The sequence below is a fragment of the Nanorana parkeri genome, unplaced genomic scaffold, assembly GCF_000935625.1.
Source record: "Nanorana parkeri isolate BGI_ZX_2015 unplaced genomic scaffold, ASM93562v1 scaffold98, whole genome shotgun sequence".
Classification (NCBI taxonomy): Eukaryota; Metazoa; Chordata; class Amphibia; order Anura; family Dicroglossidae; genus Nanorana; species Nanorana parkeri.
In genome coordinates this window covers 987415-1001907 of record NW_017306366.1, presented here as the reverse complement: position 1 = coordinate 1001907, position 14493 = coordinate 987415, and the positions used below count along the sequence as shown (strand labels likewise).

General features: G+C 44.8%; 1 protein-coding gene across 1 annotated transcript in view; it reads right to left on the bottom strand.

Moving 5' to 3' along the window:
* The window catches only part of LCTL (lactase like), a 55299-nt gene extending 41113 nt beyond the window's left edge, over window positions 1–14186 (bottom strand). Inside the window, exon 1 of the mRNA XM_018552821.1 lies at window positions 14104–14186. Within this exon, the coding sequence (XP_018408323.1) occupies window positions 14104–14186 (83 nt within the window). The remainder of the gene's footprint in view (window positions 1–14103) is intronic.
* Between the last annotated feature and the right edge of the window lie 307 nt (window positions 14187–14493).

Genomic DNA, 14493 nt, shown 5'->3' with positions numbered 1-14493 from the left:
GAAGGGATTCTGATGTGAAAGGGGTGGGGGGCTCTATTGGGAAGGAGGCTCCCGATTTCAAAGGGGGGCCCCTAAAAACCATACCAGTCCCCAATCTGGGATGCAATCTGAAGGTGTCACAAGTTGTTTTTTGCATTTACAGTTTAGACTAGGGTACCTCGAGATTTTGCATACTTTTAAAATGTGCCGTGGCTGAAAAAAGGTTGAGAAACTCTGGTGTATAGTATTGTTCCGATCATCCATCCCCTGAAACGAGATGTATAAAGCCAAACAGCCGACCGATGGAATTTTACCTTATTATTTGCGAACGCATTTAAAAAAAAACAAACAGCGAACCCCTTTTGCAACGCACAGAGCAGTTTTGTTTCTGGCGGCCTGTACTAGAGAAGGATTTCTGGGGCTGTGCAGGGAAGCCAAAGTGAAATGATTTGGATCAGCAGAACAATGCAGACATTCAGTGATGAAGCAGGTTACATGAGCAGAATCAGCATCTTCAGAACATCTCAAACATCAAAGGACGGAGATGCCTTCTGAGCCAAAGCTCACCCTCCCTCCTCCTCCTCCTACCCCCAAGGAACTCCTCTGCTTTCTGTCACGGTCACAGCCACAGGCAGTTCCAGCTCCATCTATTTCTGATTATTTCTTCTGGTTATTTAACCTGCCTGGAATGCAGCCTGTGAAATCACATTAAACTCAACTCCTCTGGAGAGCTTTCTGGGTCTGGCTGGGCTCTCTGGAATCTTCAAACTCTTTCACTCGGCTACTGCCTAAGTCAAAGGATTCCTGCTCTGGGATATGAACAGAAGTGACAGCGGACCAGAAATGAGTGCTCTTCTTTTTTTCCATAATCTGAGCTGGATTTCTCAGAGAGGAATGTTAATAATCTGTCTTTAGAATATCATATTTCTTCACTATGACTTCAAACATAATCAACTCTCTGTGGGCATGCTCTGCAACTAGTAAAGACAGGAATGAAGTTGGAAAAAAGCGGCATGAGGCGAATATATAAGACAGAGCCTTCTGATGACAGCAACGGCAATAATAATAACAAAAAACGTAATAATATGGAGAGATAGGATAATAGATACCATATGACTAATGTTGGGATTTAAAACAAAGCCTTGTCCGTGCCTTGCGTACAAATCAGCTACGATGGTATGCTCAAGTGTAGAGTATGTAGAGTCATGTGACTTTTCCATTGTTTGTTTTATCGGTGGTAACGCTCAGCGTTCTAGACAACATCTGGCGATAAACTGCCCTTCGGTACTCCAAGTAGCCATGTCCTCGAGCTCTTTATATACGTGGAGATGTACAGCAAGAAAACTTTTAGATTATAGGTTTTCAGATTATATATCAATAAAAAGCAATAGGCATACCGTATTTGCCGGCGTAAAAGACGGGTTTTTAAACTTAAAAACATCCCCCTGGAAATTGGGGGTCGTCTTATACGCCGGGTATGGATGTACATAGTACAAATCTTCCGGGTTCCGTCAGTATACTGCGCTGAGCCAATCACGGCAGGCTTTTTATTCATGAATACAAAGCCTGCCGTGATTGGCTCGGCGCTGAGCGGCAAGATGAAGGGACCCCCTGCGTGTGTACGCCTGAGGGGTGGGGGGCGCTTATGATGCACGTTTCGGGGGGATGTAGTTGCTCTTGGTGCAATTCCAGGGGGGTGCAGTGGCGGTTCATGTTGCATGTTTCTAATGCTTGTTGGAATGTTATTAATAGGATCAGACAGAGTGGTGACAACACCATTTATATCTCTACACTTTTACAGGATATGGTAAAATATGTTTACAGTTTTCAACATATGTTTGGTGTGTACAGGCGGTCCTTATAATGAGGCAGCCAGAGGTGGTTGCCTTAGGCGGCATCTCTTTGTGTTACGTCGGGGCGCCCTTTCCGGGCAGAGCGTCCCAGTTTGCTAAGAGCTCTTAGCAACTTGTGATGCTCTGGCCGGCAGAGACCTACAGACAAAGCAAAATTCCTCAATTCAGCCCTGAATGGCTAAATCTGGCAAGCATTCTCTAATGTCTATAGGTGCCTATCATTATATGATCAGCTCTACATACACCTGGGATACTGTAGCATGATATGCAAAATAGAGACCCTACAAATAAATGGTATTAAAGTCAAAAGGCTTTGAAGATATTTCAAATGCTAATTAAATCACTTACAATGGATGCTGCTTCTTGCTGTTTAAAAGTTTTAGTTTCCTGCAGAATCAGCTGGTCCCCTGATATCGTGTGTTAGGGCGGCTCCTTTCCCTTGCAGGGTCCGATGGAACCACCCTTGTGTGTGTTGGTATTATTATTATTATACAAGATTTATAAAGCGCCAACAGTTTGTGCAGCAAACAATATGAGGAAGACATTACAATCACAATACAAATCAAGACAAGATGGTAAGGAGGGCTCTGCCCCTGAGGGCTTACAATCTAAAATGGAGGGGGAAGTGATACATGAGGAGGGAGCTGTGTGGGGATGAGTTGTTTGAGAACGTGATGGTTGAGCGGTTAGGTTGAGGTGTGATAGGCTTCCATGAAGAGATGAGTCTTTAGGGAATGCCTAAAGGCAGTCAAGGTGGGAGACAGACCGACAGGTTGGGGTAAAGAATTCCAGAGGATGGGAGAGACTCTAGAGAAGTCCTGGAGGCGAGCATGGGAGGAGTTGACAAGGGGGCTGGAAAGCAGGAGGTCTTGGGATGAGCGGAGCCGACAGTTAGGGTGATACTTTGAGACCAGGTTTGAGATATAGACGGGGGCGGAGTTGTGGACGGCTTTGTAACTGATTGTTAATATTTTGAATTTTATCCTTTGGGCTATTGGAAAGCTGTGTGTGTCTCCACAAACAAACAGACACTGCAAGGCAAGACACTTCACTGCTCCTTACTCCCTGCTCCTCCTTCCCTCTTCTCCCAGCTAGTAGATGGACAGCTGCTGTAGACTGCTCTGTGCCTTGTGATCTTGTACTGGACAGGAAGTTCAGGGAAGCCGAGCTGAGAGAGTTGAATTAACCTGATCGGAAACATAAAGACTGGAAGTGCTTGGGTAAAATTCTAAAGAAACACTTTATAGGGAAATGTATACAGATGCTCCTCGGGTTACGATCGTTCGGTTTACGATATTTCGACTTTAGGATTGTATACCATAGCAGCGTATATATACTGTATACAGATGCTCCTTGGGTTGCGTATAGGGATGTCCCGATACCACTTTTTTAAGGCCAAGTACAAGTACTTGCCCTCAGGTACTTGCCGATGCCAATTACCGATACTTTTTCTTAAAGGGACATGTGAAATTTTTTCTAAAACAACACAGACTGATGATTTTAGGGCAGTTTCTCATCAGGGCTAAATACAGATGTCTGCAGAGCAGGCCAATACATGGTCCGCAGAGCTGCCGAATACGTGATCCCACCAGAGCAGCCCAATAGGTGATCCAACAAGAGCAGCCCAAAAGGGTGATCCCACCAGAGCAGCCCAGTACGTAATCCCACCAGAGCAGCCCAGTATGTAATCCCACCAGAGCAGCCCAGTACGTGATCCCACCAGAGCAGCCCAATACGTGATCCCACCAGAGCAGCCCAATACATCCAACCAGAGCAGAAGGCTGCAATCTCACCTGGGCGGCATGTGGATCTCTGCAGGGCTCTGAGTTGATTGGACATGTGCGGGTGTCTGGGGCTGTACTGTGCTGTGTGTTGGGCTGTCCATGGCTGTGCCGGGAAGGAGAAGCAGGAGGTATAGACCCAGACAGGCACTGCCAGGGACAGCTACTGCCAGGTCCCCAGCAGGCTGCCATGGTCATGGCAAGCGCGGGAACTCAGCAGCCACTGCCATTAAAAAATTAAAGGGACGGCATCGGCCTGAAGAATCAGGGCATTTTCACAAGTACAAGTACTTGTGAAAATGCCTGGTATCGTCCCCGATACCGATACTAGTATTGGTATCGGGACATCCCTAGTTGCGTAGCTACTGTACTGTATGTATCATAGCTTAGCCTACCTTAAACTTGGTTAAAATACAGTACTTACATTAGCCTACAGATGGACAAAAGCTTGCTGTATTTAATAATAAAGTGTTTAATATCTCATGTATATGCAGCTTCTCGGTTTGCAAAACGATCGCTTTACAATGGGTTTATGGGAACGTAACTCCATTGTGTACTGAGGTGTGTCTGTATTTGTTTGATATGGATTGCAAATTGAAAAAACAAAGTTTCAGAGTTTTAGTTTTAGAGTTACTTTATGTTTTCTTTAGATTTCGGCTTTTTTCTAATGTGTTAGACTTTGTTTTATGTGTATGGGTACCCCAAAGAATTAGTGCACCTTTAAGCATACTCTCCGAATTCATCCCAACCGCTGTAGTAACTTTCATAGTGTAAGTACATACCTCAGATTCTGACAAGATTTCCATTATACTGCTCAGTTTTCCCTGGGCCAGAAAATTGTTTTCATCCTAAGTACTGCAAATTTGCTTTGCATTCCGGCAGGGGATGCCATAAAGAATAATGAGAGTCTCCATCCTTGGCCCAGGATTGCAAATATCCTCCATAGTATTTCCCGATGTGTGTTTGATTATAACATTGGAGCAGTGAAGACGTGAGTGATGTCCTGATTCTAGGCAGATATGCTGTGTAAACCACAGCATCTGCGTATATACTTTGAATATAGTATACAACCAGTGGCGGAACTATCTCCATAGCGACCCAGATGGCCACTATGGGGCCCGGGGCACAGGGGGGCCAGGCCAGAACAAACAACAAAAGGGTCCCCCTTATGCCGTGCGGGCCGCCTGGGTCGCTATGGCATCGCAGGTTGCTGGCTGTCACTGGCGGCTGTAAGGGGAGGAACGCACTGCTGTTCAGATCAGTCACAACCTGTCAGTGATCTGTGCAGCGGGGCGTTCCTCTTCACAGCCACTGCTGAGTCACTGACAACCTGCAGCTGCGGAGGAGGAGGCTGGGCCCGGCGTCGGCAGAGGAGGAGCCCGCCAGCGAGTGTGGAAGAGGAGGGGAACGGGGCTCGGGGCTGACAGGTAAGAGGTGTTCAAGGGTGTGACCAGCCCACCTGAGACCCTGCAGAGCCCACCATAGAGAGTCTATGGTGGGCTCTGCAGGGTCACTCTCAGGTTGGCTCTGCAAGGGGCGTAACTAGAAATCACAGGGCCCCATACAAAATTTTGCTATGGGGTCCTGTGATTTCTAGTTACGCCCCTGTATACAATGTATATAATTTCATGTTTAGTTAGATAATTTGTATTGAGATTATAGTCCATCACGGGAGTGAGCTTGGAGCGGTGGTTACTTTACAACACACACAGGGACCATGGGGAAGAAAAGTATCGTTTGCATGCGTTCCAGAGCAGGTCAAATGCAAATAGCGTTTGCATGCATTCCAGAGCAGGAACCGAACGCTGTGATGTGAACTGGAGCTAAAAATACCATTGGAATACATTGGACGCAGTTTTGCTCCGGTCTGTAACTGCTCTGCACCTGCTCCGCGCTTGGTGTGAACAAGGCCTAACACACTGATAAGATTACTTATATTAAGCTGATCCTTTTCGCAGGTACACTATATTACCAAAAGTATTGGGACGCCGGCCTTTACACACACATGAACTTTAATTGCATCCCAGTCTTAGTCCGTAGGGTTCAATATTGAGTTGGCCCGCCCTTTGCAGCTATAACAGCCTCAGCTCTTCTGGGAAGGTGTCCACAAGGTTTAGGAGTGTGTCTGGGAATGTTTGACCATTCTTCCAGAAGCGCATTTGTGAGGTCAGGTACTGATGTTGGATGAGAAGGCCGGGCTCTAATTCATCCCAAAGACGTTCTATCGGGTTGAGGTCATTCGAGTTCCTCCACCCCAAACTCGCTCATCCATGTCTTTATGGACCTTGCTTTATGCACTGGTGCGAGGTCATGTTGAAACAAGAAGGGGCTATCCCCCCACAAAGTTGGGAGCATGAAATTGTCCAAAATGTCTTTGGTATGCTGATGTCTTAAGAGTTCCCTTCACTGGAACTAGGTGGCCAAGCCCAACCCCTGAAAAACAACCCCACACCATAATCCCCCCTCCACCAAACTTTACACTTTGCACAATGCAATCAGGCAAGTAACGTTCTCCTGGCAACTGCCAAACCGAGACACGTCCATCAGATTGCCAGACAGAGAAGCGTGATTCGTCACTCCAGAGAACACGTCTCCACTTCTCTAGAGTCCAGTGTCCACTTCTCTTTACACCACGGCATCCCACGCTTTGCATTGCACTTGGTGATGTAAGGCTTGGGTGCAGCTGCTCGGCCATGGAAACCCTTTCCATGAAGCTCTCTACGCACTGTTGTTGTGCCAATCTGAAGGCCATACAAGTTTGGATGTCCGTAGCTATTGAAGCTGCAGTTGGCGACTTCTGTGCACTGTGCACTTCAGCATGCGCTGACCCCGCTCTGTCATTATACGTGGCCTACCACTTCGTGGCTGAGTTGCTGTTGTTCCCGTTGCTTCCACTTTGTTATAATACCACTAACAGTTGACAGTTGACTGTGTAATATTTAGTAGCAAGGGATTTCACGGAACACCTGAATCCAATGATCAGTTCACCATCCGTCAAACTGTATGGGGGCCGGACTGTGTTTAGTAGGAGTAAAAAAAAAAAAATACATTGGAGGTAAGAAGGAGTAAAAGAGTCCTTACATTGATGATCATTGAAAGTTATAATATTCACCCTGCGTGGGTGGTCAGTAGGAGTAAAAATACCCCAGCATCAGTGGTCTATAGGAGTAAAAAATGCCCCTGCATCAGTGGTCAGTGGGATTAAATAATGCCCCTGCGTCAGTGGTCAGTGGGATTAAATAATGCCTCTGCGTCAGTGGTCAGCAGGATCAAATAATGTCCCTGCATCAGTGGTCAGTGGGATTAAATAATGCCCCTGCATCAGTGGTCCGTGGGATTAAATAATGCCCAGCATCAGTGGTCCGTGGGATGAAATAATGCCCAGCATCAGTGGCCAGTGGGATTAAATAATGCCCAGCATCAGTGGTCAGTGGGATTAAATAATGCCCCTGCCTCAGTGGTCAGTGGGATTAAATAATGCCCTAGTATCAGTGGTCAGTGGGATTAAATAATGCCCTAGTATCAGTGGTCAGTGGGATTAAATAATGCTCCAGTATCAGTGGTCAGTGGGATTAAATAATGCCCCTGTGTCAGTGGTCAGTGGTATTAAATAATGCCCCTGTGTCAGTGGGATTAAATAATGCCCCTGCATCAGTGGTCAGTGGGATTAAATAATGCCCCTGCATCAGTGGCCAGTGGGATTAAATAATGCCCCTGCATCAGTGGTCAGTGGGATTAAATAATGCCCCAGTATCAGTGGCCAGTGGGATTAAATAATGCCCAGCATCAGTGGTCGGTGGGATTAAATAATGCCCCAGGGTCAGTGGGATTAAATAATGCCCCTGCATCAGTGGTCAGTGGGATTAAATAATGCTCCTGCATCAGTGGTCAGCGAGAGTAAAAAAATGCCACCGCAACAGTGGTCAGCGAGATTAATAAATGTCCCTACGTCAGTGGTTAGTAAGATCACAAACTGCCCCTGCATCGGTGGTCATGGGAAGGAAGAAATGCCCCTGCATTGGTGGCGAGTAGAAGTAAGAAATGCCCCTGCGTCAGTGGTCAGCAGGAATAAAAGATGCCCCTGAGTGGATAGTCTATGGGAGTAAAAAACTATCTTGGCATCACCACTTACCTCCTAGGCATGGGGGTCAGTAAGAAAAACAAAATATCAGCGGGAGTGATAATAGACACCCCCCTCCAGACATTGGTATAATAAAAGACTATCCCCCCTCCCTGGGACTGGTTTTTGTATTAAAGGATAACTACCCCAACCATACCACACCACCTCCCTGTGTACATTGGGGCAAACAAAGACATACACCGGTAATTTACCCCCATATCCATCACTGATTGTTGTGATGTCACGGCCGGGACTATACAGGTACCACTGGGCAACGAATCCCCCCACCTGACAGCTCGCCAGGTACTGGAAAGCTTTGTCACTCGGCGCAGCAACCCTCCAGATGCACATGCAGGGCCTTCTCATTGCTGGGGCCGGTTCACTGCAACCTTCCCCTGGATAACCCGTGGATATAGGATATTTTCTCTTTATTTATTTAGGCCACTATCACATTGGTGGTCAAATCAGGTCCGCCTGTCAGTTTTCCTGCGGTCCCAATCAGATGCCCAATGTAAGTCTGTGGGCAGCTGGATCTGAACGGACGGGAGTCCGTTTACATCCGGTTTCCCTCGGCTCCAGCCAGGTCTGGGGAAAAAAATGGAACAGTGTTCCTTTTCGCCGTATCGTGGGTAATCTGATGTAAACCGACACAGGTCCTTTTACATCCGATTCCCCATAGACCGATGTAGGGTCTGATCATTCCATTTGCGATGGAGGAAAAAACTGGATGGACATGGATGTCAATCTGTAGTGCTCAAAAATGGAGGGGATCCTTGCACTGATCCCCCCTGATCGGACAGCGTGATCTTTTTTTTCTCCATTAGTTAAACTCAATAAATATGTTACTTTTTTCAACCTGATTATGTAAATATATCCCCAGTCCGGTGGCCGTTAGTTTGGGGGACCCTGACATAGGAAACACAAAACGCAAAGTTGCAATCAAACATCATCACTGAAGATTATGTGTTTCTGTTCATATAATGTATAGGGCTCCTCGTACAATCATTTCCAATACACATTTTATAGGCAAAATAAAGTGCGTTTTAAAAGTCTGACTACTCTCGGCTTGGTTTCCCGGCTAGTATTCTATAGCTCTGCCTTGTTGTATATTTTTTTGCATACTAAAGAGAGAAAATGGCAAGAGAAAAGAGAAAACAAACATTTGGAAGAGAAAGAGCAGTAAAGCCTGCCAGTAATAACAAGGCCAAGGCAGGGCCGCCTGAGTGCTGTGTAAAGGGTCAATGTGGCCATCTCTGTGGCAGTGAGGAGGTTAATGAGCCTGGCGCCTGGTTGCCCTCTTCAGAGGGACACAGGAATTCCCGAGACTGCCAGTGCAGCAGAGTTATCAGTGTGTGGGAGCAGCCTGGAGACATGTTCCTGAGATAAGCAGCAGCAACAGGGCCTCCCCTCACTGTGTGGGAAAGGAGCCAGCACTGAAATAACGAGCCCAGGCCCCTCCTTTCTGGAGAGACATGTCACCTCTCCACCATTTGGGGTCAGTCACGTTGATTTTTGGCTAACTCACAGACTTTAGAGTGAAGCCCTCAGATAACAATCTGAACTTTTGCTTTAAGTTGGTTCCGCAAAGCGGATGGGGCTCTTTGTCTCCAGAGAGCTGGCTGAATGCTATTAACCCTTTGCAGAGTCTCCGAATGAATGGGAATCATTCTGGCCCCAGACTCTTATGTAGGATGGGCATTTTATGGGCGACATGGCGCATATTAGGAATGATTGTCTGCTGGTGTGGTAGAGAAAATGCCATACGGCTATATCGGTCCTTTCTTTCTCCTATAAGGCTTGATTCGCAAAGTGTCTTTATTTTAGCCATGTGAAATCTCATTGGACTTAAAGGCTACGGCTGGCCACAGACGGCTCGAATTTGAGGCGTGAGTGGCCCTGCAAACACCACTTGCCTCGACAAAAGTCGATTAAAAAAAAATTCCCACCAAAAGTTTTATTAAAGTGACATTAAAGGATAATTTTTTTCCCTCCCCCCCAATGTTAATGTCAGCACTTACCCTAAATGATGTCTCTTAATCCGATCTTCTTCTTTCCCAATGTTTCCATCTGTCCCTCCAGCGGTGTGGCGGCTCTCCGATCCAGCGCTGACTCCTCTCTGCTTACTGGCACTTCTGATCCCACGCTGTCTGCATGCGGGTGCACGCGTCCATAGACTTACCTTGCTTCTATGCTGGCCGAGAATCCGAACTGCGCATGCGCCCGCCCCAAGATGATATGCGGCCACTCGAACAGTTTCGTTTTCTCGGGCGGGAGCGCGCAGCGAAAACAAGGTAAGTTTAAACCTGCTGTTAAAGCGTTTTTTTTTTTTACTGTTTGCATATATCTACTGCTTGGTAGCAGTAGATATAGGCAAAAAAACGGGAGGGTTTAGAACCCCTTTAACCCTTGTAGTCAGGGTACCCCCACACTCCAAGGGTAAAGTGCTTGTTTTCATCTAGGTACTAAAATAAAAAAAGTTATACTCACCTGAACCTCAGAGCCGACCGGCTGTCACAACGCTCCCTCCAGCCTTTCACCTCTTATACTGCAGCAATGAAATGTCCCTCTGCGTCCTCACATCCTATACACAGTGTAGTGGACGTGATGACCCGAGGATCCTTACACTATACGTATTTTGACTAATTCTTAATGAACTAGCCAAATTCGCACAGTGGGTGCCGCTGTTGGCAGCTTTTTGTCCAGCATCCTTTTGGCCGGCATCCTTCGATCAGCTAAACCAAAGAGCCGGATGAACAGAGCCAGCAGCCAATGAGCTTTGGGTATTCTGATAGTGGCCGTCAGCCGCTGTCAGAGTACAATGCAAACATTGGGAAATTACTCGATCAACGCTCTTTAGCCCAGAGGGGGAGCAAAGCTAGAAGGACCAACTCCAGCTAGAAGCCGACTCCAAATTTTGGGCGAGTATAACTTTGTTATTTTAGCACCTAGGCACAAACGAGCAGTTAAAGTGACATTAAACCCTCATGTGTTTTGCATATATCTACTGCTAGCAAGCAGTAGATATATGCAAAAACATTTTTTTTTTAAGTTTATAAAAGGGTTAAAACTTACCTGTGTCACCCTCGCGTGCTCCCATCCGAAGATCTAAAGATTCTCCGGAGGCCACATAGGATCTTCAGCCTGGAGAAGAGAAGAGACACAGGGTAAGTTAATGCAGCAGCATGCACCCGCACAGACTCCACTGGACAGGTAGAGACAGGAGTCCGCATAAGTCCATGTTTTATACCGTGTTAAATTTTAAACCCATATGTAAAAATTAAAATGGGTTTATTTGGAATTTTATGTTACTGACCTACATAAAATTGTCCATAATAGTGAACTGGAAAACAAAATCGGCACATTATCCAAATTATGAACAAATGAAAAACTAAAAAGTCTTAATTTTAGAGTATATATAAATATTCACCCCCCATTGTTATGAAACCCCTTAATAAACTCTGGAAACGGCCTCAGCCACTCAATTAATAATTATTGGAGTCGAGTTCACCTCTGTGTAATTAAAGTGTCATAGGATCTGAAAAATTGTCTTTGGAAGATGTTTATTAGAGAACATATCTTTATGATGGCACTGGTAGACCATGCAAGTTTTAAAATAAGATAAAGTTCTGGAGAGGAATCCGTCACTGTTTGGATATTAAAAATCTCCCAAACCTTCAGCATCCCCAGAGCACCATTAAATCTATGGTTACAAAAACTTAGTAAGGAGGGCATAGGGAAGTAGTCACAGAAGCAACCAAAAGGCCAACGGTAACTCTGAAGAACCTGTAGTGACCCACCTAAGATAAAAGAAACAATCTATAGCACAGTATAATAACCAGTATGTTCTAAAACAACTGTGCTGGAAAAAAAGCCATTGCTGAAAAAAAAAAGTATTAAAACCCATTTGGGTATGGACAAGAGGCACATGGTAAACACAGTAAGCATGAAAAAAAAGGTTACCTGGTCTGATGGCGGAAAACCAACACTTCTTATCACTCTAAAATTAGGACTCCTGTGCCCAAGCATGGTCAAGGTCCTCTTGTAGGACTGCTTTTGATCTGCAAAGACTGGGAAACGAGGAATGAATGCAGAACAGACAAATATATAAAAACACCGTCCTGGTCTGCAGGAGATCTGAGACTGGGAGGAGGTTCACCATCCAGCAGGATAATGATCCTACATACACAGCCAAAGCTACAGTGGTGATGACTTCAAAATTGCTGTTCACCAACAATCCCCATCCAACCTGACAGAGCTGGAGCAATATTACCAAGAAGAATGGGCAAACAATGGAGAATCCAAACAAGGAAATCTGATAAAGAATTACTTCATAAGACTTGCAGCTGCAATTGCAGCCAAAGGTTGTTTTACCTAGTAAACGCTTGGGGTGAATACATAGGCTACCAACAAATATCTGCTTTCTATTAATAGTATTAACTTTTTACATTGTGTTGCCTCTTCAAAGTGTTAAATATGTTGTGGAAATCAAAATTGAAAAATCTAAATCTGTTTTAATTTTATGTTATAGCTACACAATACTTATACAAAGCAACACAAAGGGAGCCCCCTTTGTATTACTTTTTATGGTTTCAAGCTAGCCAGCAAAACACCCTAACTAAACTCTCTCAAAGAAAGGTGTTTGTTTTTTTTTGCATACATTTGCAAACACAACCCACACTGCCAGGGTTACTTAAAAGTGAGCCCGTCACGCTATTTAATCTAAAAAAAAATATGCCAACTGCTGTGAACCAGTGTCACATCTATGGGGTACCAGCTGACACCATGGGACTAAACAGCATAGGGCAATCTGCCACTACTCCAATTCTTGAATCTCCATGCACAGCACACCTCTCACCACACACAGATGGCACCCTGTAGATGTGATACAGGCTCACAGCAGTTGCCACAATGATTTTGGCCACATTGTTATTAGCCCATCAAAATACAAAAGGTTTTGAATCACTACATGAACAAGGACACAACCACACCCCTAATATAGATAAACAACAAAAAATAGAGATAGATGGGGCTTTTAAGGTGTCAAAGAAGGCAATTAAGGATAATACAACATAATAATGACAACATTACATAATAAAATAACATTTATTAAAAGATTACATGATCCACATGATAAAAAATATACCCACTAGCATCCATGATCAAACAGCATAAAACCTCCCTGGACTCTGTACATGTGCATGATACAAGCATGATTGATACAATCATTTTATTTTAACATCAATTACCTTATAATAAATATAATCATTTTATAAATAGTCATAATCACAGTAAAATATACTGCAAGTCTGTACTGCGTCCAGCCTTCTATGCATTTCGCCGAAGCTTCATCAGGAAGTTGGAGGTAACCTTCAAGATTCACATGAATAAGCCAATCAGTATATTCATATTTCAATCATAATTAACTAACCACTGACAAAATGTAACCAATTAAATACATACATAAATACCATAAGTGGGACATTAGTGGTGAGTGGATCCGCACTGCCGGGGAATCATCCCCAGAAACAGTCAAGGACAACAGAGAGGATAGAGAGAGGACAACGGCGATCAGATATAAGAAGCGCAATATCTGCCTCAGGATACCTATAAACAAATACCAATCGTATAATATAACATTAGGATGCAGCCAGGTGTGAGTACATAATATCTGCATCCTAATGTTATATTATACGATTGGTCAGAATGTAAAATAAATAATTAGGATAAAACATTAGGATGCAGCCAGGTGTGAGTACATAATATCTGCATCCTAATGTTATATTATACGATTGGTCAGAATGTAAAATAAATAATAATTAGATATATTACGGATAATTGTTATCATACTTACCGTAATTTTCCTTTCCTGGCTCCTCCTCATGTCAGCCTACTGTGGGTCATCTCCGCCCTCTTGACCCCCCTTAGGACCTCCCTAATAGAGAATAAAAGGTGGCCTCCCATAACCTCCTATGTTCCCTAACAAGTACTCGCGACGGCCACAAAAAATGGGGGGGACCGTCAGGCTGACATGAGGAGGAGCCAGGAAAGGAAAATTACGGTAAGTATGATAACAATTTTCCGTATTCCTGGCCCTCCTCATGTCAGCCTACTGTGGGATGTGAAAGCAATGCCCTAGGGAGGGAAAAAACTCAAACAGACAAACGAATCTGCAAAAGTATTTAATGTGACTAAGCGACACTCCCTTTAGAGAAGGCCGCTGAAAGAATAGATACACCTAAGGAATCCTCCGTTCCAAAACGAACATCGATCTTATAATGCCGGAGAAAAGTGTTTAGAGTGCTCCAACTGGCTACCTTGCAAATGGCATCGACTGGCACCCTTGCATAACTAGCCCATGAGGCCGCCATACCTCTCGTGGAATGAGCCTTCATAGCGTTTGGAGGGGAAAGACCCGCTTTTGTGTATGCCAAGGATATCGCCTTTATAATCCATCTTGACAAAACTCTAGGAGGCGCCGCCAGGCCCTTCTTCGCGCCCGTGGGCTAAACAAACAAGTTATCCACTTTGCGGAATTCTGCCGTCCTCTCCAGATATAAAGAGAGACTGTGTACCAAGTCCAATTTACTGTACTCCAACTCCTCTTCAGGAAGCTATGAAGAATCGAATGACAATAACTCTATTTCCCAGTTGTTGTGGAAACTGGACGCCACCTTTGGTAGAAAGGATGGCATAGGCCTCAACAGGATTCTGTTTGGGAGAACCAACAGGAATGGTTCCCTAATTGACAGGGCATGAAGCT